The 25,465-nt window shown below is 42.7% G+C and overlaps 1 protein-coding gene across 1 annotated transcript in view; it reads right to left on the bottom strand.

Moving 5' to 3' along the window:
* apba2b (amyloid beta (A4) precursor protein-binding, family A, member 2b) overlaps positions 1-25,465 on the bottom strand; it is a 104,483-nt gene that overhangs the window by 26,181 nt on the left and 52,837 nt on the right. Inside the window, exons 2-4 of the mRNA XM_060853577.1 lie at positions 6,031-6,992; positions 3,696-3,776; positions 3,040-3,079 (exon numbers count right to left, since the gene is read on the bottom strand). Coding sequence (XP_060709560.1) covers positions 3,040-3,079; positions 3,696-3,776; positions 6,031-6,903 — 994 coding nt within the window. The 5' untranslated portion in view covers positions 6,904-6,992. The remainder of the gene's footprint in view (positions 1-3,039; positions 3,080-3,695; positions 3,777-6,030; positions 6,993-25,465) is intronic.

Here is a 25,465-nt window from a genome sequence, read left to right as displayed (position 1 = left end):
GGTAATGTTAGTATTAAATTTAAATAATCTAATCTCTTAGGAAAAATGACTAAAGGGAGGAGAGCCCACAGCTCTCAGCAAGCAGGAACCCCTCCCCCACCCTCTCCAGCTGCAGCTGAGGCGTCCATAGCCGCCCCGGGGGACTTACCGACAATAACAAGCCTTGCGGAGATGATCACCAAGCTGGACGCGAAAATCGACGCATTTATCGAGGAGTCCCGAAATCGATGGGAATCACTCTCGGCCGAGCTGCAAAAGCACGGCCGAGACATCCAGGAACTCGAGCGCCGAGTCGGAGGGGCGGAGTTAAAGGCCGTGACCTCCGAGACTGCAGCTCGATCGGCCGCGGATCAGGTCCTGACTCTCAAACAGCGAGTCCGGATCTTAGAGAATTACATCGACGAGCTCGATAATCGAGGTTGCCGAAAAAATATTCGTTTGCTGGGCCTTCCCGAACGGGAAGAGAAAGGCCAGCTCACAGCATTCCTGGAGCAGTGGCTGCCACAACTTTTGGATCTGGAGGCTGGATCAGGCCAGGTGTGGGTAGAATGGGCCTACCGGGTCGCAATACGCGGGCCTGGCTCGAACCAGCGCCCACGCCCGGTCCTGTTCCGGCTGCAGAGCTATAGGGAGAGGCAGATACTCCTAGATGCCTCTAGAAATCTTGGAAAAGATCCCAAAGCCATGATCTATAAAGGATCCAAGATCATGTTATTTCAGGACTTCTCCCCGGCTCTGGCTCGAAGGAGGAAGGCGTTCGATTAGGTGAAGAAGTGTTTAAGGGACTTAAATATTCAGTACTCCTTACGCTACCCAGCGACGCTATGTTTTAACCACGAAGGATCCGGGTATAATTTCAGATCTCCAGAAAAGGCTAAGGAATTTTTGGACTCTCTTAAATAAATCGTAAGAGACAATGTATGTTGGCTTGCCTTTTCCCCACTCCGATTTATATCCCCCCCCTTTTTCTTTTCCTTATCTTACTGTTTATTATTATCTTGGGGGGCGAGAGGGAATTATTTATTTGCTCTCCATTTAATGATTTTCTCCCCCCCTTAGGGTTCTTTTATTTTATTATTATATGTATGTATGTACATATATGTGTGTATGCATGTATGTGTATATATGTATATAAGCTGGGGGGTTTAGTTAATGTTGGTGGGGAGAGGTGGTTACCTTATTCTATTTTACTTTTGTCTCTAGGAGTGGGGTTATTTTCCCTTGCTATTTTATATTATTATATTTAATTATAATTTGTTGAAGTTGTAATTTTATAGTTATATATGTTTATACATGGTATTAATACTACCAAATATACTCAGGTGTGGGTTGGGGGGGGGGCTGTAGGGTGCTCACTGTTAACTCTAGCTCTGTATTATATCTGAATTCTCCCCATCCTATTAAGGAGTGCCTGGGTCAAGGGTGGGGCACTGGTTGGGAGAGGATATGATGGACCGTTGGAAAAGAAGTGATACCCCCTGGGAACAAGGGGGATAATCTCCATTCAAATATGTTTTTTTTTATTATTTAGAAATAGTTTCCTTTTTATTATACTGTTATGAGTGTATTAGAGAACCTTTATTTTTGTAAATTCTATATGCTCTACGCTCGGGCCGTTTTAGATAGAGTTTCCCCTCCCGAGGGGTCTCGGATTTACCCGGATGATTATGGTCGATCAGTCGGTTAAGTGGTGCACCTGGAATGTCAAATAGGAAGAGATTATTTTCTATTCTCTCTTTCCATATAAGGAAAAATATTTTGGTAAACTGGGGGGCTGAAGGTACCCCTGGATTTTTAAATTGGCCCAGATTAATCATGGAATGTAGTCCCCTTGACTCCCTTATAAATATGGTGCACCGAAAGACCAAATTATTTTATAAAATATGGCAGCCCTTTTACATAGATATTTTGGCTATCCTAACAAGGGCTTCTATTTAATTGAGATTACAAACATGGCTGGTCCGGGGTCCCTTGGGAGAGGAATCCCGCACGAATACGGGTTTTGTTATATATGATGTTAACACATTCCGAGCAAGTATTTCAATATCCAACTTCGATGTTAACCGTTGGGGATTTTTTTTTCTCCCCCACTTCTTTTTTTTTTCTCTCATTTTCTCTTATTTGAAAGACGTAAGTGACTCAATTATACACTCTGGCTAATTGTAGGTTAGATTAGTAGTTAATTGAGTTTTGTTTTTTCTCTCTCGGTATTTGTCTTTTGTTAAATTTTGATTATTGTATATTTAAGATTTATTTCTATATCAATGTTTGTACTTGAGAGTTTTGTTTATTTTTGTAAATTTGTTAAAATGTTAAATTTCTAATAAAAATATCTATTAACAAAAATGTGGACGATCGAGAATGGGGGAGCAGACTTGATGGACTCATGTTTTTAAGCCCCCCCAGTAACAAGTGCAGCAAGTGCTTCAATCTCAAGGAGATACCTCATCAAGTGAAAATATTAAATCTTATCAGAAATGCAAGAAAGGTTTCAGTGGTGATTGCAGCATCGGCCATGGGTGTGAAACAGGTTGGGCTGTTGGTGCTGAGCTATTCTGTATAAGCCACAGCCTCTGATATATCAAAGATTTATTTATTTTACCCTTCTACATCTCTCACTTTATTCACAGACAGCTCAAGACAACAGAGGATTTGATAAAATAATCAGCACAAAAATAGTACATTCAAGCTTATGTCAGTGTTTATGCCCTACCCCAGCCCCTTTGCTCATCTAAATCTGCCGTCTTTAACTACTTAACCATTTCTCCTTCTGGGGATGTGATCTTGGTGATACAAATGGGAGTGGATTTGAATAACACCAAATTAAGCAAAATTTGGAACATCTTATCACACACCAGAGGCAGATCCATTAATTATTCAGACCATTGGCTAATGGTCTACTCTGTATACAGACAATGAAGAGTATTTCCAGAACGGTTTCTGCTGCGCCGAATGACCCTTTACAACATGGGGCTCCATTCCAGCCTGCCTCTGCTTGTCTAAATCATTTCCATTTGCAAATACTTGACAAGCACTCACCATCCACAAAGTTGGGAAAAGCTGATGGCTTCCTTGTTTGCTAAAAGAGAAACCAGATATTAACATAGTGCCACACTAACTAAATATCAACCAATGATATCTCAAGGTGCATCATGCTCTGAGTGAACACGCGCAACACAATCTGAAATTGAATTCATTCGCTGTAATAAGGTGACCAAGAGACCACATCCAGTCAACTCACCATTGAGTTAATTACACAGATGGATCATCAGATAGACAATGGTCGAATAAACAAACAGTCAATAAAGACATACACCAACTCTCTCACTTGAGTATGGACACTGCATGTTTGAAGCCTCACTAAAATTGCCAATCTTCACATCTGACTGAAAATAGTAAGTGTCAGAAGGACATTAAAAATCAGACAACCATTCCAGTCATGCCTGACAGCTTTGCATATTTCCGAGGAGTCACTGGAAATCAGTTACGTACATTCCTGCCTGATTTTTGCCTCCCTTATTCTGTGATTGAAACAACTGCAGCAGCCTGAAGGCCAGCCCTCTCCATACATCTTTCAGCTGACTCTGTTTATGCTGTAGGACTTGAGCTGGGATCTTCACAGCATGCTACAATAAATGGTTCATAAATGGCCATTGATTGAAGGATGAAAATCACAGAAAAGCAGTAAAACTGACCTCAGAGAGATAATTATTATTGACCGGGCCATTGAGGTCAGAGCGTTGCTGTTTCCGCGGCTGCTCTGTGTCAGAAGTAGCCTGTCACCAAACAGAGAAATAACACGGAGTTACACCTAATTTTCCATACATTTCCTTTTACCTAGCGTACCCATCACCCATCACCCATCAATCTGTGTGCCCACATTTTAAGCAATCTCTATCCATAGCCTTAGATTGATTTTTCTTTTATCCAATCATTTGTCTCTTTCTCTGTCTCTATTTTTTGTCTGATCATCCATCCATCTACCTTTCCAGCTATTTGTCATCCAAATGACAATATATTTACTTCTCTATATATTTAGATACAGAGTAAAGCTCCTTCTATGTCCCTATCAAACACTTCCAGTACTAGGAAAGTACACAGGTTAGATACAGATTAAAACTCCCTCTACTGTTTTAAACTAAAAGTAAACTCCCTTTACTCTTTTAAACAAAACGTAAAGCAGTCTCTGCTTTTTAAACTGAAAGTAAAATTCCTTCTACACTGTTCCCATCAAACACTCCCACGATGAGTACAGCTTGGAGTTAGATACAGAGTAAAACTTCTTCTAATCTCTTAAACAGAAAGTAAAGTTCTCTCTACGCTGTTCCCAGGCCAGGTACATCACAGGGTTAGATGTAGAGTAATGGTCCCTTTACAATTTTACATCTATGTTGCTCCCCTGCTAACATGAGAAACATGCCTGAACTAAGTCAGCAGTTCCTATGACCTGCTTTGTTCAGTGTTGTTGTTTGTAACAACCTTGAGTGAAATCAAAACCTCTAAGTCAGATCTCAGCCTCTCCTCGTAGTCTTGGGTAAGAACTGCTAAAATATAGGTTAGAGGTGGGACATCAATGAGAGTGCTGAGACCAGAAAGGGATGCATTTCTATTAGCTTTTGTAGGAAATTAATTGCAATGAACTATCTTGTTCAATTGTGTCCAACAAGAGTTTTGAGATAGCTTGGAAGCATCACCTAACATGAAGGAGAACACTGCCTACTGCAGTCACAGGAGAGCGTAGTAACTGAAACAGCAGCAACAGACCAAGAATTTCAGCTGTCAACTGGATGACAGTACATGCAACAGGATTGTCCTTTAGTGTCAGCTATAGTGGAGCATTCCAGAAGATGTTCATGAGAATGATCTGAGGAATGACAGACTTAACATATGAGAAACGTTTGAGGACTCTGGGATTATAATCAATGGAGTTTACAAGGATGAGGGGGGATCTGATTGAAACTTACAGAATACTGAACAGGTTGGACAGAGTGGAAGATGTTTCCATTGGCGGGAGAGACAAGGACCCAAGGGCACAGTTTAAGAGTAAAGGGAAGGCCCTTTAGAATGGAAACAATGAAAAATTTAATTTACGCATAGACTGTGAATCTGTGGAGTTAATTGCTGCAAAAGCTGTGGAGGCCATGTCACTGAGTATATTTAAAACAAATATAGTTAAGTTCTTGATTGCTAAGGTGATCAAAGGCAGAAAGCAGGAAAGTCTATCAGCCATAATTGAATGGTGGAGCAGACTCGATGGGCCTAATTTCTGCTCCTATGTCTTTTATCTTATAAAGACCGGAGGGAGTTTTACATTGCCTCCCTTTAAATAGCTGACACTGAAGGTCAACCCTGGTGCACGTGTTGCCTTTCTAAATGTTAACTAGGATGGATGATTATTTTAGATGTTATGTTCCAAAGTATATAAATGCTTCTGAGATGTTTTAACATCTGCCTTTATTTCAATAAACTACAAATTTCACCAAATGGGGAAACTGTCTATTCTTCCTGAAATCTATTCCTAACCCTTTTATATCTGCAATAAATCATTACAAACAGATGTGAACGTACTTCAGTAAATTTAAATACATTCCAAGTATTATCCTGGAACTCTCAGGGGCGTTTATTAGTGTGTTTTGCCCTTCAATTAACTATTTGCAGTTTGGCAGTGCAGTGTCCTGTCCTCTAAACTCCATCACAGATACTGAATAGCTACCTCTCTATCTCTCATCACTGCCATGACAACAATGCCTGTTCCTGTTCCTGATGCCTATTTAGTGTTCCCTGCAACACGCGGAGAGATGAGTGAAATGCAGCATTTCATCCCTCTTCAATCGAATAGCTGGCCAACAGCATCTCACTTCATAACGGACTAATGGTTATTTGGGAGTGGTACTAGACATTGAAGGTCAAAGGGCAGCTGCTTGGGAATTCCAGAATAAATCAGAAGCTATGGAAGATGAATGGGTAGAACAAGGAAGAGAAGAATGGATTTTTAGCCTTTGAGAAAGTTTTGATTATGGGAATGTGTACCTGCTCAGGGTTCCATTGCTGGTGTTCCTCAGGGGCTGTCAGCTCAGGCTTTTCCTCACTACTTTTCTCATTGCTGGGTGTTGCCTGGCAGAGTCTTGGCCGAGTCTCCCGTCCGCTATGGCAGCTGGTCAGGCTTCTGTCCAAATTCCCCTTCACAGCCACCTCCAAACTCTGCTCTCCAACACTGTTCAAACTGCTCATACTCATACTCATTTTGATTTCAGCTACGATTTGATCAATATCTTCCTCCACATCCTCTGTGTCCACTTCCAATTTGCTGCTGTGGTGCTGCAATGTCTGAGGGCACTGGGCAATGTGCTCAGAGTGAGAATAATCACGTGAGATTCCTTCATTGCTGCCACTTCCTTCACTATTCCTTTCTGCCTGGGCAACTGTACAATCCAATTCCTCAAGGTGACTAGCCCTGTCACAACCAGAGTGTTTAGATTCTTCAGTCATAGCTTGACAGAGTCTGTTAGATTGTGCCCAAGACTCTTCTGTGGCTTCCTGGCAATCATCAGTCTCTGCTGCAGTGATAGTCTGAGTTCCATAGCCCCCTCCAGTGCACCCCAGGTCTTCCAGATAACTGTCTTCTTCAGGACAGTATCTGATATAGTAAGTCACCCCTTCCTCCTCCTCCTCAGGCAGGCCTTCATCATAATCCTCCTCTTCCTCAGACGTGTTATTTATATAGTCAGAGCTTGAATCACCATCCCCTGGGTTGTCATGGAGATCGATATCCAAAGGAACAGGATGAGCTTCCTTGCCGTTCTCCTGCCAATCTTCAGATGTTTGATGCTTGGGTTCTGCTTGGCAGTGAGAGGGAGTGGAACAAGGATGCAACGAAGGCTCCTCCAACCTGTTTGCCATCATCACCAGCTCCAGCCGGTTACAGTCACCAGCCCTTCAGCCGGTTACAGTCACCAGTCCTTCACATTCCAGTCCTGGCTCAGAGACTTAATCTGCAGCAAGAGAAAACCATCAGTGAAAAAGAATAACAAAAAGCTTTTAATTCAGTAAACATGCAATAAATAGGGATCCACATGGAAGAGAAATATTAACAACGCTTAGAATGCAGGCCTGTTCGAGTCCTTTAGAAAGAAAACAATGGTCATTATCAGGACTTCCACGAAAGCCTTCATCAGCAACCATCTCAATACATTTTTGTTCAGTAACTAATGCTAACTCCCTTGTGTACTTCAGATTCTGACTCTCACTGGGGTATGAGTCCCACAGACACTGACACTCACTCGGGTAAAGATCACACAGACACCGACCATCCCTGGGGTGGGGGGGTCCCACAAACACCAACTCTCACTGGGGTATGGATCCCACACACACTCTCACTTGGGTATGGGTCCCATACTAATGACTCAGTGGACTATGGGTCTCACACATACTGACTCTAACTGGAATATGGATCCCACACACAGCAGCAGTTCACTGGACAGTCTGATTGTTGAATCATGACCAATGTCTCCTCAGAGCCACTGAGACTTTCTGAAGTGCTCCCATTGTTGTTATATTCAAGGATAATAAAACACAAAATAATATTTCTCCTGAAAACACTGTCCTTGAATCTGAATTTGAAGGAAATAATTCCTAAGGCTCCACATCAAATAATGCTGCAATTAGAATTGAAGACATGGGCCTGAATGCTATTTTCAGCTTTGTCCCTGGTCCTCAGTCATATCTGTTTCTGCCACCTTAATGCCCTCGGTCTAACACAGAGCCAGGATCTATTTGGTGCAGGCTCCAATTCAACTCTCTCTTTCTCAACATTTGTTTTGATTGTTGTTACAATTTTGCTTTTCTGTGTAAGTTCCACCCCTGGATCACTTTCTCTCCTTCTATTTCTTTCATGAACAGTCTATGCAGCACAGTGACTCAGTGGTTAGTACTGCTGCCTCACAGTGCCAGGGACGTGGGTTTAATTCCATCCTCGGGTGACTGTCTTTGTGGAGTTTGCACAATCTCCCCGTGTCTGGGTGGGTTTCCTCCGGGTGCTCCGTTTTCCTCCTACAGTCACAAAGACTGTAGGTGGATGGTAGGTGGATTGGCCACGGGAATTTGCCCATAATGTCCAGGCTCAGTGTATTAGCCACGGGAAATGCAGGGTTACAGGGATAGGTTAGGGGAATGGGTCTGTACGGGATGATTTTCTGAGAATCAGTGTGAGTTCGATGAGCCGAAAATGCCTGCTTCCACGCTGTACAGATTCTATGATTCTATCTCTGGGTTGTTGGGTTATACAATGTTTTTTCTCTATGAGGCTTATGTGCTGGCTGCACTCCCATTATAATCACTTAGCAACCACCTTACATTTGATTCTCATATCACCCAGAATTTGTTATTCAAAGCTCATTGCAGCCTTGGTTCAAACATAGAGAAAAGAGCTGAATTCTAGAGGTGAGGTGAGAATGACAGTCCTCTATATCAAGGCTTCATTCAACTATGTGGGATATCAAGGGGCCATAGCAAAACTGGTATCATAGATATTGGGGACAAACTCTCTACTGGTTGGAGTCATACCTGGAATATAGGAAGATGGACGTAGTTGTTGAGGTCAGCCACCTCAGTTTCAGGATATCTGTGCAGGAGTTCCTCAGGGTAGCATCCTAGGCTGATGACTGCCCCTCCATCATAAGGTCAGAAGTGGAGATGTTTGCTGATCTTTACATAATGTTCAGCACGTTCACAACACCTTAAACACTGAAGGACTGCATGTTCAAATGCAACAAAATCTGAACAGTTTCTAAGCTTGGGCTGATCAGTGGCAAGTAACATTCCACGGTACAACAGAGTGTTACAAGGGGACATAAATTTAAGGTGAAGGGTGGAAGGTATAGGGGAGATGTCAGGGGTGGGTTCTTTACCCAGAGAGTGGTGGGGGCATGGAATGCGCTGCCCGTGGGAGTGGTAGAGTCAGAATCATTGGCGACCTTTAAGCGGCAATTGGATAGGTACATGGATGGGTGCTTAATCTAGGATAGATGTTCGGCACAACATCGTGGGCCGAAGGGCCTGTTCTGTGCTGTATTGTTCTATGTTCTATTCATGCCACACAAATACTGGGCTATGACCATCACCAATAAGAGACAATCTAACCATTGTCCCTAACATTCAATAGTGTTACCATCACTGAATCACACAGTATTAACATCTTTGGGAATCACCATCAATTAGAAACTCTATTGAACTCGCTACATAAATGCAGTGGCTACAAAAGCAGGTATGAAGCTCGGAATATGCGATAAGTAACTTACCTACTGACTCCCCAAAGCCTGCCCATCATTTACAAGACACAAGTCAGGAAGGTGATAGAATAATTCCCACTTGCCTGAATACATGCGGCTCTAACACACTCAAGAAGCTCAACACCATCCAGGATAAAGCATTCTGTTTGATTGGCACCAGATCCACAAACATCCATGCTCTCCACCACCGACACTCAGTAGCAGCGGTGTATAATATCTACAAAATGTACTGCAGAAATTCACCAAAGATCTTCAAACAGCACCTTCTAAACGCACAAACACTTCTATCTAGAAGGACAAGAGCAGCAGATAGATGGGAATACTATTACTTGCAAGCTTCCCTCCAAGCCACTCACCAATCTGACTTAGAAATATATCACTGGGTCAAAATCCTGGTATTCCCTCCCTAAGGGCATTATAAGCCAACCCAAAACAGGTGGGCTGCAGCGGTTCAAGAATGCAACGCATCACCAAGGGCAACTATGGACAGGCAATAAAATGCTAGCCATTCGTCACACAAATGAATAAAAAAACTACCAGCAAGTTTTAAAAATTTTTTAATGGGACTTCAACATTGCTGTTGGCCCAATATTGATTGTTCAACCCCAATTACCCCAAAGAAAGAAATGGTGAGCTGTCTTGAGTTACTGCAGCCCTTATGGTGTAGACAGACCCATATCCTTCCTATAATGCGGTGATCAGCACTAGGCATCATACTTTCATTGTGAACACACCAGAGCATTATAAAAGTTCAATATAACTGTGTTTACATTCAATGACTTTACTTACAAAGCCAAAGATCTAATATGCTTTAAGCATTGTTATCAAGATTGATGCACATGAGACCCCAGGTCACGGTGTCTATGCATCTATCTTCAGAATTGAGCCTTTATTTCTAAATTATGGTGATATATTTCCAAATCAGGATAGTGAGTGACTTGGAGGGGATCTCACAGCAGGTGGTATCCCCATATATCTGTTTTTTTGTCTTTCTAGCTGACATTGGTCAGAAATTTGGAAGTTGCTGTTTAAAGAATCTTGGTGAATTTCTGCACCGCATTTTATAAAAGGTACAGCAATGGTGATGCCATTGAATATCAATGGAAGATTTTCAGATTCTCTCTTGTTGGAGACCATCATTGCCTGGCATTTGTGAAGCTTGAATGTTACTTGCTACTTGTCAGCCCAAGTTTGGATATTGTCCAGGTCTGGCTGCATTTGGACAAAGACTGCTTCAGTATCTGAGGAATCATGAATGTGCTGAACATTGCACAATGATTAGAAAACATCATCACTTCTGAACTTATGATAGAGGGAAGATTATTGTTGAAGCAGCTGAAAATGGTTGGGCCTATAAACTACCCTGAGGAACTCCTGCAGAGATGACCTGCACTGAGATGATTGACACCCAAAAACTACAACCATCTTCCTGTGTACCAGGTATGACTCCAACCAGCAGTTTTCTCCTGATTTCCATTGACTCCAGTTGTGGTAGGGCTCCGTGATTTCACGCTAGGTCAACTGCTGCCCAGCCTTAGCCCAGCATCCCTGACCTCATTTGGTCCAGCATCATTGTCCTCTCTCTTAGATTGTCACAAGTGGACATATTTCAGGGTAACTTGAGAGTCTCAATAATCAGTCATATCAATAAAAGAAATACTGAAATCTGGAAGAAAACAATAATTGTCAAAAGTTGAGGGTGTGGCTAAAATTGGAATAGGGTCATGACACTCATGGGTGTCAGAAAATAGCAGGGAGGCAGCTCAGGACAGAAAGAGAAATGTAAAAGTAAAAATATCATTTACGAACATTGGTTGAGGAATATATGACTGCGGACACTGGGGAGAACTCTCGTGCTCTTCACCAAATAGTGTCATGAGATAGTTTACACCAGTCTAAGAGGGCCAGCAGGATAATATCTTACTCCTTCAGTGCTGGCCTATACTGCACCTAATTTGTGCATGGCCACACAGCAGTTCAGGGGGTCCTCACATATTGCCGCACATAAACCTTGGAAGTCTGTTCAGTGGCAGGAACAATTAAATGGAACATAGGTACATAGGTTCCTACAATGCAGAGTTCCCCTAGTACTGACTCTATAATGGCACAGCAAATTCCTCAGCACAAACCCTCCAACAGTGCAGTACTCCCTCAGTCCAGACCTTCTGACAGTATAGTGCTCCCTCAATAATGACCTTATGCTCTGCGGCACTCACTTGTTACTGTGCTGGAGTGATTGTCTGGATTTTGTACAAGAACATCGAGGGATAATTAATGCTGCTCTGTTTTATGGTGAGAGCTGAGGGGTGAGGATTCTGCACAATTCTTAGTGCTCGAAATAATTACTCTACAACCTCGCTGGTCACTATGGAAACAGAATCATGGCACTGATCTGGCTCTTGTACAGTCTACAGCCAAAACATGGAGTGAAGCTCCTCATTGAGTCTAACATTCCTCCATTCTCAGCCTGTCTTATAGCTGCAACTGCTCAGATAATAGACTGACAGGGCTCTCAAATGCAGTCTTATCATAGACTATGAGAGTGCCCAACTATCCCTTGTGACTAGGATCACCGCTGTTCTATGTGGAAGGATAATCAAAGCACAATACCTGCCATTGCGAGTTCCATCAACCCTGTTCACTCACGCACAAACAATATCACATCCTAAAATATCTATCACCACATACTCTTCCCAAACAACTGTAACTCTGGAAATAGTATCCAAGAGATTAAGGTGCTGAAGAAAATGTTGGTCCTCAGTTGAAAGAAATTCTGAATAATTCAGCATCAACTCCCCGTAAATAACAGAAATTTCACGACAACTGGCAGTCAGTAATATCTGCAGCTGGGTCCAAAAGGAAGCTGTGATAAATAATTCATGGCCCTCGCTCTCAAACACATTTCATGACAAGCAGTTGTAAGGATTTCATTGTCAGTCTATAAATGGGTTTATTTTAACATGCAGACACTGGAGAAACTGCACTGTTCACTCGCATTCCTGAAACTAAGAAGCAACACAATTGATACATCCCATTTCCCTCTTTTATCTGTAGCAGGTCAGCTATGTATATCCAGCACATGCTGTTCACATTTCTTGCATTTTTGCCCTTTGTCTTAATTCCATTTTCAATATTATCTTGATGTTTATCAGGATGAAATGTACAACCCAGACGATGCAAGGGATCCAACCACAATACACACTGATGGAATAACAGTCTCACCGCAGTAACAAGCATGGAAAGGATGGGAAATGGGGTGGAATGAGAGAGAAAAATGGAGAGGGAAAAGAAAGAACCTAACAAAGGTCAACTAGGCCTCAGTGTTCGTCCTGACTCAGTGGTTAGTACTCTTCACATTTGAGTCAGAAGCTTATGAGTTCAAGTCCCACTTTAGGACTTGATCAGAAAAAAATAAAGCTGACACTCTGGTGCAGTGCTGAAGGGATATTACATTATCACAGGTGCCACCTTTCAGATAAGGTGTGTAACTGAGGCATATCTACCCTCTCAGATAGATATAAAAAGGTCTCACAGAGAAAAAGCAGTGAGTTCTCCTTTGAGTCCTAGGCAATATTTATCCCTCAATCAATATCATAAAACAGATTATTTGACTATCATATTGTCGTTTGTGAGAGATAGCTGTGTGAAAGCAGACTGCTGATTTGCCTATATTACAACAGTGACAACACTTTAAAATACTTCATTGCCTGTAAAGTGTTTTGGATGTCCTTTGGGCTGTGAAAGTTTCTGTGCTGCAACCCTTGATAAAAAAAGGTCTTAGCTGATAAAAGCCGCAGATCTGGGATAGGTTCTCCATTAGACCATAAGATACAGGACCAGGATTAGACCTTTTGGCCACTGAGTCTGTTCCACCACTCAATCATGTTTCTGCGCAGTGCAGTCTAACTCCATTTCTGCCTCTTCCTCCTATTTAGTCAGATGCCCTCTTGGTGATATACCTTGGATGCTCCTGCCTTTTAATCTAAAAAGATGCCCCACTCTTTGAGAGGGGAACATTGGTCTTGGAAATGTGTTTGCCACGTTTTTGGAGAATGGAAGTTAAGGAATGGGAGGGTCAAAAGCAAAGGCCAATTTCATTGTGAACAAACTTCAGGAGGTAAACATCATCCTGTTATTAATCCTGATTAAATACATTTCCACTTTAACAGGCTCCACTCAGCCTTGCATGGAGACACAGTTTTATCACAAAATGGAACAGAATTTTAAGCTTTATCCAGATTACTGGTTATAACTACCAGAGGCATTGAGAGATGTGCAGACACCAGGCTGTGACAGCAATTATACCAGATTGGAGAAACAGTGAGTCAGAAAATTGAGAAACTGAATTTGGAGAGGCTAATCTTGCCACCAGCTTCATCTCTCTTAGGTTTCCAATTTCTGCTCCAAGCTTCTTTGCCATTTTCTTAATGTTATTGTCTTCAGCAATCCTCTGAACTGTTTTCTTAATGCTCCTATTATTCTGCTTTAAATGGTGAGCTTCTCAACACCCCCAGATTTCTCTTGTATATACAAGCAACTGGTAGTTATCTTTCACTATGCACAAGTCAGTTTTTTTTGCATCTACTTTTTAGTCTTAGTGTTGTTCTATACGTGAAGCGCTAATCCTTCAACTGGGTGATTCAGTAATAGAACATAGAACAGTACAGCACAGTACAGGCCCTTCGGTACTTTATGTTGTGCCGTTCTTTTATCCTACTCTAAGATCAAGCTAACCTACATACCCTTCGTTTTACTGTCATCCATGTGTCTATCCAAGAGTCGCTTAAATGTCCCTAATGTATCTGACTTTACACAGAGAGTGATGGGTGTGTGGAATGCACTACCAGCGGTCATAGTAAAGAACCAAAATCTGACATCTCCCCTAAACTTTCCTCCAATCACCTTAAAATTATGCCCCCTTGTGAAAGCCATTTCTGCCCTGGGAAAAAGTCTCTGACTATTCACTCTCCTGTCAACTTCTTGTACACCTCTATCAAGTCACTTTGCATCCTTCTTCATTCCAATGAGAAAAGCCTTAGCTCCCTCAAAATTTCTTCATAAGACATGCTCTCCAGTCCAGGCAGCATCCTGGTAAATCTCCTCTGTACCCTCCCTAAAGCTTCCATATCCTGTGGTGACTAGAACTGAACACAATATTCCAAGTGTAGTCTAACCAGGGCTCTATAGAGCTGCAGAATAAACTTGTAGCTCTTGAATTCAATTCCCCTGCTCATGAAAGCCAACACACCATATATCTTCTTAACAATCCTATCAAGAGAGATCTATGAACAAGAACCCCAGGATCCCTCTGTTCCTCCACACTGCCAAGAATCCTGTCTTTAACCCTGTATTCTGCATTCAAATTTGACCTCCTAAAATGAATCACTTCACACTTTTCCAGGTTGATCTCCATCTGCCACTTATCAGCCCAGTTCTCCATCCTGTCAATATCCCATTGCAACATACCACAGCCCTCCCCACACTATCCACAACTCCATCAACCTTCATGTCATCAGCAAACTCACTAGCCCACTTTTCCACTTCCTCATCCAAGTCATTTATAAAAATCAAAAATAGCAGAGATCCCAGAACAGATCCCTGCGGAACACCACTGGTCACCGAGCTCCAGGCTGAAAACCTTCCATCTATTATCGCCCTATGTTTTCTGGGGCCAGCCAATTTTGTATCTGGACAACCAAATTATCCTGTATCCCATACCTCCTTAATTTCTGAATGAGCCTACCATGTGGAACCTTCTCAAACGCTTTGATAAAATCCATGTACACTACATCCACTGCTCTACCTTCATGAATGTGTTTTGTCACATCCTCAAAGAATTCAATAAGGCTTGTGAGACATGACCTGCTCCTCACAAAGCCGTGCTGACTATCTCTGATCAAACGATGGTTTTCCAAATAGTCATAAATCTTGTCTCTCAGAATCTTTTCCAATAATTTTCCCACCACACACATAAAGCTGACTCGTCTGTAATTCCCAGGATTACCCCTATTCCCTTTCTTGAATAAAGGAATAACATAACAATGACAAAGAAACAAAAATAAACCATCTAATTTCTCGAGCCTGTTCCACCATTTAATTAGATAATGGCAGAGAGCTACCTTCACCCTTTTGACAAGTACTGATTTCAAAACCAATAAAAATCTGTCTGTTTTGAAATCTCCAACCGAAGCTCAGTTTGAGAGGCTACGAATCTGAAACCTTAACTCTATTTCTCTCTCCACAGAGACCAGTACTACATTTCCAACATTTCCAGATTCAAAATATTAACAATATGAGACTTATGAGCTGAAGTAGGCCATTCAGCCCCATCAAGTCTGCTCTACCATTCAATGAGATCATGGTTGATCTGAAAATGCTCAACTCCACTTTCCTGCCTTTTACCTCTACAATCAATTGATTCCTTGAATATACTTAACAACTCAGCCTCGACAGTCCTCTGCATAAAGAATTCCACAGATTCACTACCCTCCTGTTGAAGAAATTCTTTCTCACCTCTGTCTTAAGTGGGTGACCTTTACTGAGATTATGCCCACTGATCCTAGGCTTTCCCACAAGGGAAAACAATCTCTCCATACTCCAATGAATACAAGCCCAACCTACCCAACCTCTCATCATAAGAAAATCCCTCCGTGCTTGGACATTCTCTGGACTTCCTCCACTATCAGTATATATTTCCATAGATGAGGGAATCAAAATTGTTCATGCTATTCGAGGTGTGGTCTGACTAGAGTCCTGAATTAATTTAGTAAAACATTCTTGTTTTTATCCTCCATACCATTTGGAATAAAGGTAAATATATTTTTTGCTTTTCCTTTCTTTTTACTTATTCATGAATTGTGCCCATCAAATGCAGCACAAGCCCTTGCCTAGTTTTTCTTAAGAAGGTGGTGGTAAGCTACCTTCTTGAACTGTTGCAATGCATTTGGTATGGGGACACCCACAGTGCAAATCAGACGTGAATCACTTGGAGGGGAACTTGCAGGGTATGGTATCTAATGCTCTTGTCCTTCTAAATAGAAATGGCTGTGGGTTTAGAAGATTCTGTCCAAGGAGGTTTGGTGAATTTTTGAAGAGTATCTTACAGATGGTACACACTACTGCTACTGAGTGCCACTGGTGGAGTTGAATGAATTAATGATTTTCTTTCTTATGTGTATTTTGCAGAGAGAAATACAATAAAATACAGTAAAATACAGTAAATTTCATTCATTTCCACAATATGGCACCATTTTGAAACTTTAAGAGCAAGAGAAAAATTAGAAGATTTAGCTTAAAGAGAACTACATTCGAGTTCTGGGCCAGCTCAGAACCACCACCACCTCACTAAACCCAAATAATGTCAAATTCACCAACATTTATAGACATGGTGCCTGTCAAATGGTTTAATTTGTTCTGGATGGTGTTAAGCAGCTTGAGCATGATTGATGCTACACTCATCCAAACAAATGGAGAGTATTCAAACATACTACTGACTTGCATAGGCTTTAGGGGGTCAGGCAGTATTCTCTGCTGAAAGTGGATGCTTGCTTTTTGAAATTCATACACAAGGACAGGAATAGGGCATTTGGCTCTTCTAGCTTGCTCCATCATTCAATACGATCATGATTGCTCCTCTATCTTAATTTCATATACCCCTTTCTCCCCAAACCCCAAGATGTCTTTAAAATCTGAAAATGTATTTTTTTAATAATATATTTAATGACATGGCCTCCACAGCCTTCTGTGGTAGAGAATTCTACAGGTCTATTATGAGTGAAGATATTTTTTGTCATCTGAGTCCTACCTGATCTAATCGCTATCCTGAGACTGTGCTCCCTGGTTCTAGACTCCAAAGATTGAAACATCCTTCTAAACTCTAGTAAATACAGACCCAGTCAAACTTATCTCTCCTCATGGGACACAGTTCTGCTTATCAGTCCAGTGATGTGCTGCTGCTTTCCCTCTATCAGGAATGAGGCAAGTGGCCCAAGGGGGCTAAGAGATATATGGGAGAAGGTGGGGCTGGGGTAGCAAGATAGCTGGGAATGTGATAGGTAGTTGAAGGTGGGGGTGAAGATGATAGGTCGGAAAGGAGGGTGAAGCAGATATGTGGGCATGTAGTACAGTTCAAGAGGATGGTGCTGAGTTGGAATGTTCAATCTGGAATAAGGTGGAGGGGGGAATGAGGAAACTGGTGAAATCCTCATTGATCCCGTGTGGCTGGAGGGTCCCAAGGTGGAAAATGAAGCGTTCTTGCTCCAGGCATTGGGTGGTTAGGGTTTGCTGTGGAGGAGGCCCGACTTGTCCTTGATGGAGTGGGTGGAGGTGCAACCTTTCCCTGCCACCACATGAAGTGCAACCCTTCCCTGCCAATGTAAGAAGTGTAAAAACCTACACCCACATCACCCCCCTTACCTCCCCCTCCATGGCACCAAAGGATCCTTCCACGTCTGACGTATGTACTTCCACATACATCATCTACTATGTCCGTTGCTCTCAATGTGGTCTCCTCTACATTGGGGAGACAAGACGCCAACTCGCAGAACTTCAGAGAACATCTCTAGGGGACATGCGCCAAACAACCCCACCACCTCATGGCCAAACACTTTAACTCCCATCCCACTCCGCTAAGGATGTGCAAGTCTTGGGCCTTCTCCACCGCCAAACCCTAAACACCCAACGCCTGGAGGAAGAACACCTCATCTTCCACCTTGGGACCCTCCAACCATGTTGGATCAGCATGGATTTCACGAGTTTCCGCCTTTCCCCTCCCCTCACCTTATCCCAGATCCAACCTTCCAACTCAGCACCGCCCTCTTGAACTGCCCTACCTGTCCATCTTCCTTCCCACCTATTCGCTCTACCCTCCTCTCCAACCCATCACCTTCACCTGCACGTTCATCTACCCATTGCATTCCCAGATACCTTCCCCCACCAAGCCACACCCCCCTCCCATTTATCTTTCAGCCCCCTTGGGCCACAAGCCTCATTCCTGATGAAGGGCCTACACTTGAAACATCGATTCTCCTCCTCGGATACTGCCTGACCGGCTATGCTTTTCCAGCACCACACTCTTCAACTTTGATCTCCAGCATCTGCAGTCCTCACTTTCTCCTGCATTCTCTCTATGACAAGTATATCCTCTATTAGGCAGCAAGATCAAAACTGCACACAATACACCAGTTGTGATCGCAGCAAGATCTTGTATAACTGCAGTAACATATCCCTACTTCTGTACTCAAATTCTCTTGCAATGAAAACCAATATACCATTTGCTTTACTCATTGCTTGTCTAGTTTCATTAGAGACAAAAAAAACTGCAGATGCTGGAATCCAAGGGAGACAAGCAGGAAGCTGAAAGAACTCAGCAAGCCAGGCAGCATCAGAAGATGGAGAATTCGACGTTTCAGGTGTAACTCTTCTTCAGGACTGTCTATTTCCATTGACTGGTTTACAAAAACACCCAGATCCCTTTAAATAAAATAAGGATGGAGGGTCAGGTGATGCATTGTTTCTGCATGATGTGGGAGCTAAAGGACCTCATTGTGGTTTCCAGTGACCATGTCTGTAGGAAATGTTGGTTGCTGGAAGAACTCTGGCTCAGAGTTGATAAGCTGGAGTCTGACCTTCAAACATTGCAATGCATCAGGGAGGGAGAGTGTTACCTGGATGCTATGTTTCAGGAGACAGTCACACCCATTAGATGAACTAACTCCAATTCAGCCAGTGGTCAGGGACCGGAGGGTGTGGCTGTGAGTGAGGCTGGTAGAGGGATCCGGGAGGTAGAGTTGCAGGAGTCTCAGCCCCTGACCTTGTCCAACAGGTTCAACAGTTTGCTCCCTGTGTGGACAGGAATGGGGACTGCAGGGAGGACGAGCCAACTGACCACAGCACCATGGCGCAGGGAGTCATTCAAGGGGAGTGTGAGAAGAAAATTGTTGTTGTAATTGGGATAATATAGTTACAGGCATAGACACTGTTCTCTGTGACCAGAATCGAGAGGTTGTGTTGCCTGCCTGGTGCTTGAATTCAGGATATCTCATCTGAACTGCAAAGGAACTTGGAGTGGGAAGGTAAAGATCCAGTAGTTGTGGTCCACGTAGGTTCCAATGACATAGGTAAAACCGGGGAAAGAGATTCGGCTAAGGAAGTATAAGCAGCTAGGTGCTAAATTAAACAGCAGAACCAAAAAGGTAATAATCTCTGATCACTACCTCAGCCACGAGCTAATTGGCACAGGATCAATAAGATTAAGGAAGAAAATGTGTGGCTCAAAGATTGGTGTGGGAGAAATGGGTTTGAATTCATGGGACATTGGCACCAATATTGGGGAAGAAGGGACCTGTTCCAATGGAACAGTCTTCATCTGAACTGTGCTAGGACCAGAGTCCCAGCAATCACCTAGCTGGGGCTACACATAGGAATTTAAACTAAATAGGGTTGGGGAGGGTTCAGTTATAGGGGAAATTAGAAAACTCGAATTAAGGGAGGAGGTAAGACTGCAGAACTCAGGAGAGGTTATTAAAATCTCCAGTTCAAACACAAATAAGACTGAGTGTATGGAAAGGGTTAGCAATTAAACTTTAAGCATGCTGGACAAATAAGTGACAATGAGGAGAGGGGCAGTTATTACAGGTCTGAAGGTGTTATACCTGAATGCACACAGTATAAGGAATAAGGTAAATGAGCTTGTGGCACAAATCAAAATTGGCAGGTATGACATGGTGGGCATCATGGAGACACAACTGCAAGGGGATCAAGATTAGGAACTGGATATCCAAAGATATACATCTTATCGAAAAGATAGGCAGGTGGGCAGAAGGGGTGGAGTTGCCTTATTAGTAATGAAATTAAATCAATATTATGAAATGAAGTAGAGTCAGATTGTGTAGAATCTGTGCAAGTAGAATTGAGGAACCATAAAAGTAAAAAAAACCATAGTTACATTTATGTACAGGGGAACCTCGATTATCCGAACGTGATGGGCAGGCACGATTTCATTCGGATAATTGATTATTTGGTTAATCAATTAAATGACTTTCCTCTGGGGTTCAGAGTTTTTAAAGTCTGCTCCCTGTTCAGGAGACAGCGTGCAAGCCCCCGCCCCCAGAACTGACCCCTGCCCCCAAACCCGTCAAACACCACTCACCCCTGTCGAATACCACTCCCGTTTGCCCCAACATCGCCCCCAACCCCGTCCAACCCCATCCCTGTCCAACACCACCCCTGCCCCCACCCCTGTTCAACACTACGCCCCCATGCACCACCTCCCCCCCCCCCCACCCCCCCCACCTTCGACTGCTCCCCACCCTGTGAGCACACCCCCCCACCACCTTGTCCGCCCTGGCCCCTTCTCCGAGGCAACCACACTGGGCACCAACAACAAGATGCTGCTGCTGCCTTTATGGGGTAAATCTCCAAATAGCGTGCGCGCACACACACCCACAGCTACAGCCACAGCCACACACTCAACTTATTACTGCACCTTTTTGACGGGTTTTACCTTTGCCCTGTACAGGACAATGTTGGACAGATTATCTGGGGAAGGGGGGGGGGGGTTAGGGTACACCCCTCTGTAGAACTCCAGGGAAAGTGTGCAGGGAGAGAGAGAGGGCAGGTGGTCAGTCATTTGGAGATGGTGCCTGTTTAATCACTGTAAACAAGACACGATCACTGTTGGAAACACGTCTTTGATGCAGTGTTTCTATTGGGACCTCGAGATCTTCTTCGGATAATCCGATTTTCGGACAATTGGTATTCCGATAATCGAGGTTCCTCTAAAATAGGCCTCCAAACAATAGTCAGAATCTGGGGCACAAGATACACAAGGAGATAGAAAAGATGTGTCGGAAAAGCAAAGATACTGTGATCATGGGGGATTTCAACATTCAGGTGGACTGGGAAAATCAGGTTGGTAGTGGACTGCAAGAAAAGGAATTTGTGGAATGCCTATGAGATGGCGTTTTGGAGCAATTTGTGGTGAAGCCCACTGGGAACAGACAACACTGGATTTAGTGTTGAGCCATGAGGCAGACTTGATAAGGGAGCTTAAGATGAAGGAACCCTTAGGAGGCAGTGATCATAACATGACTGAATTTACTCTGCAATCTGAGAAGGAGAAGATAGAATCTGTGATAATGGTATTATAGCTGAATAAAGGCAACTTCAGAGGCACGAGGGAGGAGCTAGGTAGAATTGACTGAAGGAGGAGCCTAGTAGGAAAGACAGTAGAACAGCAATGGCAGGAGTTTCCGAGAGTAATTCAGGAGACACAGCAGAGATTCATCCCAAGGAAAAAGAAACATGGTACAGGAAGAATGAGGAAACCATGGCTGACGAGGGAAGTCAGGGATAGAATAAAACGTGACGAAGGGCAGTGGGTAACCAGAGGATTGGGAAGCTTACAAAGACCAACAGAGGAGAACAAAAAAAATAAATGAGGAGGGAGAAGATTAATTATGAGGCTAAGCTAGCCAGTAAAAAAAAGAAAGACCATAGTAGTTCCTTGAGATATATAAAGAGCAAAATAGAGGCAAAAGTGGACAATGGGCTGCTGGAAAATGATGCCAAACAGAGAGGAGTGGGGAACAAGGAAATGACTGAGGAACTGAATAATTACTTCACATCAGTCTTCCCAGTGGAATATTAAATTAGATTAGGTTCCCTACAGTATGGAAACAGGCCCTTCGGCCTAACAAGTTCACACCGACCTGCTGAAGAGTAACCCACCCAGCCCCATTCCCCTACCCTATATTCATCCCTGACTAATGCACCTACACTACAGCAATTTAGCGTGGCCAATTCACCTAACCTGCATATCTTTGGATTGTGGGAGGAAACCAGAGCACCCGGAGGAAACCCACACAGACATGGGGATATTGTGCAAACTCCATACAGACAGTCGCCCAAGACGAGAATCGAACCCTGAGATCTAATTGAAACATACAGAGTACTGAACGGCCTGGATAGAGTAGATGTTGGAAAGATGTTTCCATTGGTAGGAGGGACTCGGACCTGAGGGCACAGCCTCAGAGTAAAGGGAAGACCTTTTAGAATGGAGATAAGGAAAAACTTCAGCTATGGTGAAGCTATGGAATACATTGCCACAGTAGGCTGTGGAGGCCAGGCCACTGAGTATATTTAAGACTGAGATTCTTGAATATCAAGGGGATCAAGGGTTACAAGAGAAAGCAGGAGAATGGGGTTGAGAAACTTATCAGCCATGATTGAATGGTACTGCAGACCCAATGGGCAGAATGGCTTAATTTCTGCTCCTATGTCCTATGGTCTTAGTACTTCTCACCATTTAAATAATATTCTTTCTTTCTATTTTTCACACCGAAGTATACAACTTCATATTTTGCAACAAAAACAGAAATTGCTGAAAAAATTTCCGCCAATCTGGTAGCATCTGTGGAGAGAAAGCAAAGTTAACATTTCGGGTCCAGTGACTCTTCTTCAGAATAAAGTGTTCTGAAGAAGTGTCACTGGACTCAAAACGTTAACTCTGCTTTCTCTCAACAGATGCTAACAGACCTGCTGAGTTTTCCCAGCAATTCCTATATATGTTTCTGATTTCTATCATCTGCAGTTCTTCCAGTTTCATACATAGCAACTTTGTGTTGCATCTGCCATATCTTTCCCTGTGGAAGAAACTTTGTGGTCCTGGAAGCCATTTTCTTTGTGCCTTATCTTAGCTACCCTAAAAATCATTACTAAGAAAAATTTGTAATTAACTGCGTACAAGATTCTGTGTCAAAGTCTGACCTGACCTGGTAGGACTGAGATTAAGTGTATCCATAAGAAAGAAAGCATTATTGAAAATTAACAGTTGATTATCTCTGTTCTGTCCTCCTGCAACAATGTACAAGATAATTAATTGTCTGCAATTAATTGTCAGCCTGCAATCAGTAAAATTCATATAAGCACCTGTTAACTTGTGGCACCTAGCATAAGAGAGGGCTTAGTTAGGAATTTGGGTCCATTCCTGAGTAACCACTGTTTTTCCTTTACTTATTGTGCTGCATTTTCTTGATTTAAGGTTTCACTCCTGATAACCCCAACCATGCTTTCTGCAAAACTCAAGAAATACTTTATCTGTGGAATGTTGTTAAATCAGCAATGTAATACACAGTATTGATAAAAGCTTAAAACAATAGACCCTTTAATAAACATTTTTGGCAAGACCTCCACATTACCTAATGCAAGTGCAAGTAGGCCATCTAGTGGCTATTTTCTCATACTGTGTCTAGTTAAGCAAATTATCAACTGGGTCACATATAAACCCCTCCTGAACTGTAATATTTCGAAGCAGTTAGCAATCTGTTTTACGGACTGGCTGCTTCCCATGATATATCATAAAATAAAGTTGGTTAATACTGAAGATCTGTTTCTGAAATTTTCTTCGACATTCCCACTTACTCAACTTGTCTAAATCACCTTGAAACCTCCTATGTTCTCCTCACAACTTCATCTGACACAACCATGTGCTGTCAGCAAACTTTGAAATGCTGTATTTGGTTCCTTCATCCAAGAAGGATATTATTAAATTGGAGAAGGTTCAGAGAAGATTTACCAACATGTTGCTGGGACTGGAGGATTTGAATTGTAAGGAGAGGCTGCATAGGCTGGGACCTTTTCCACTGGAGTTTAGGAGATTGAAGGGTGACCTTATAGAGGTTTATAAAATCATGAGGGCATAGATAAGGTGAATAGCAAAGATCTTTTCCCTTGGATGGGAGTGTTAAAAACTAGGGGACATTCTTTAAGGTGAGGAGGAGAAAAATTTAAAAGGGATCTGAAGGGCAACATTTTGACACAGAGGGTGGTTCATATGCAGAACGAACTGCCAGAGGAAGTGGTAGATGCAGTACAGTTACAACATTTAAAAGATATTTGGACAGGTATGCGAATAGGAAAGGTGTAGAAGGATATGGGCCAAATGCAGGGAAGTGGGATTAGTTTAGTTTGGGAAACTTGGTCAGCGTGGACAGTGGGACTGAAGGGTCAGTTTCCCTGCTATATGACTCTATCACTTAAACATTTGTATATATTAGCAAGTTTTGAGAAGATATGTAGCTCAGGTTGAGGTTCTGGATGTAGGTTTGCTCGCTGAGCTGGAAGGTTCTTTTTCAGATGTTTCATCACCATACTAGGTAAGATCTTCAGTGAGCCTCCGGACGAAGCACTGCCGATGATTCCTGCTTTCTATTTTATATGTTTGGGTTTCTTTAAGTTGATGATGTAATTTCCTGCATTGATGTAATTTCCTATGGTGATGTCATTTCCAATTCTTTTTCTCAGGAGGTAGTAAATGGGGTCCAAGTCAACATGTCATTTGATAGAGTTCCAATTGGAACGTCATGCTTTTAAGAATTCTCATGCATGTCTCTGTTTGGCTTGTCCTAGGATGGATGTGTTGTCCAAGCCGAAGTTATGTCCCTACTTATCTGTATGTAAGGATTCTAGTGAAAGAGAGTCATGTCGTTTTGTGGCTAGTTTTCTGTCTGTTTGTCCAATGTAGTGTTTGCTACAGTCCTTGCATGGTATTTTGTAAATGACATTAGTTTTGCTTGTTGTCTGTATTGGGTCTTTCAAGTTCATTCGCTGCTGTTTTAGTGTGTTGGTGGGTTTGTGGGCTAGCATGATGCCAAGGGGTCCGAGTAGTCTGGCAGTCATTTCCAAGATGTTTTTGATGTAGGGGAGAGTGGCTAGGGTTTCTAGATGTGTTTTGTCTGCTTGTTTGGGTTTGTTGCTGAGAAATGTGCCGACTGTGTTCATTGGGTACCCATTCATTTTGAATACAATATATAGATGATTTTCCTCTGCTCTGTGTACTTCCTCTGCGCTGCAATGCGTGGTGGTTCATTGAAATAAAATTCTGATGCAGTATCATTTGTGGATGTTGGGATGATGGCTTCTGTAGTTCAATATTTGGTCCGTGTGTGTTGTTTTCCTGTAGACGCTGGTTTGAAGTTCCCCATTGGCTGTTGGGTCTACTGTGACATCTAGGAATGGCAGTTTGTTGTTGTTTTCCTCCTCTTTAGTGAATTTTATGCCAGTAAGGCTATTATTGATGGTCTTGAAGGTTTCCTCTAAGTTGTTTCATTTAGTGATGACAAAGGTGTCATCCATGTAGCGGATCCAGAGTTTGGGTTGGATGGTTGGCAGAGCAGTTT

The sequence above is a fragment of the Hemiscyllium ocellatum genome, chromosome 42, assembly GCF_020745735.1.
Source record: "Hemiscyllium ocellatum isolate sHemOce1 chromosome 42, sHemOce1.pat.X.cur, whole genome shotgun sequence".
In the NCBI taxonomy this organism is placed as follows: Eukaryota; Metazoa; Chordata; class Chondrichthyes; order Orectolobiformes; family Hemiscylliidae; genus Hemiscyllium; species Hemiscyllium ocellatum.
This window is presented reverse-complemented; position numbering and strand designations above follow the sequence as displayed.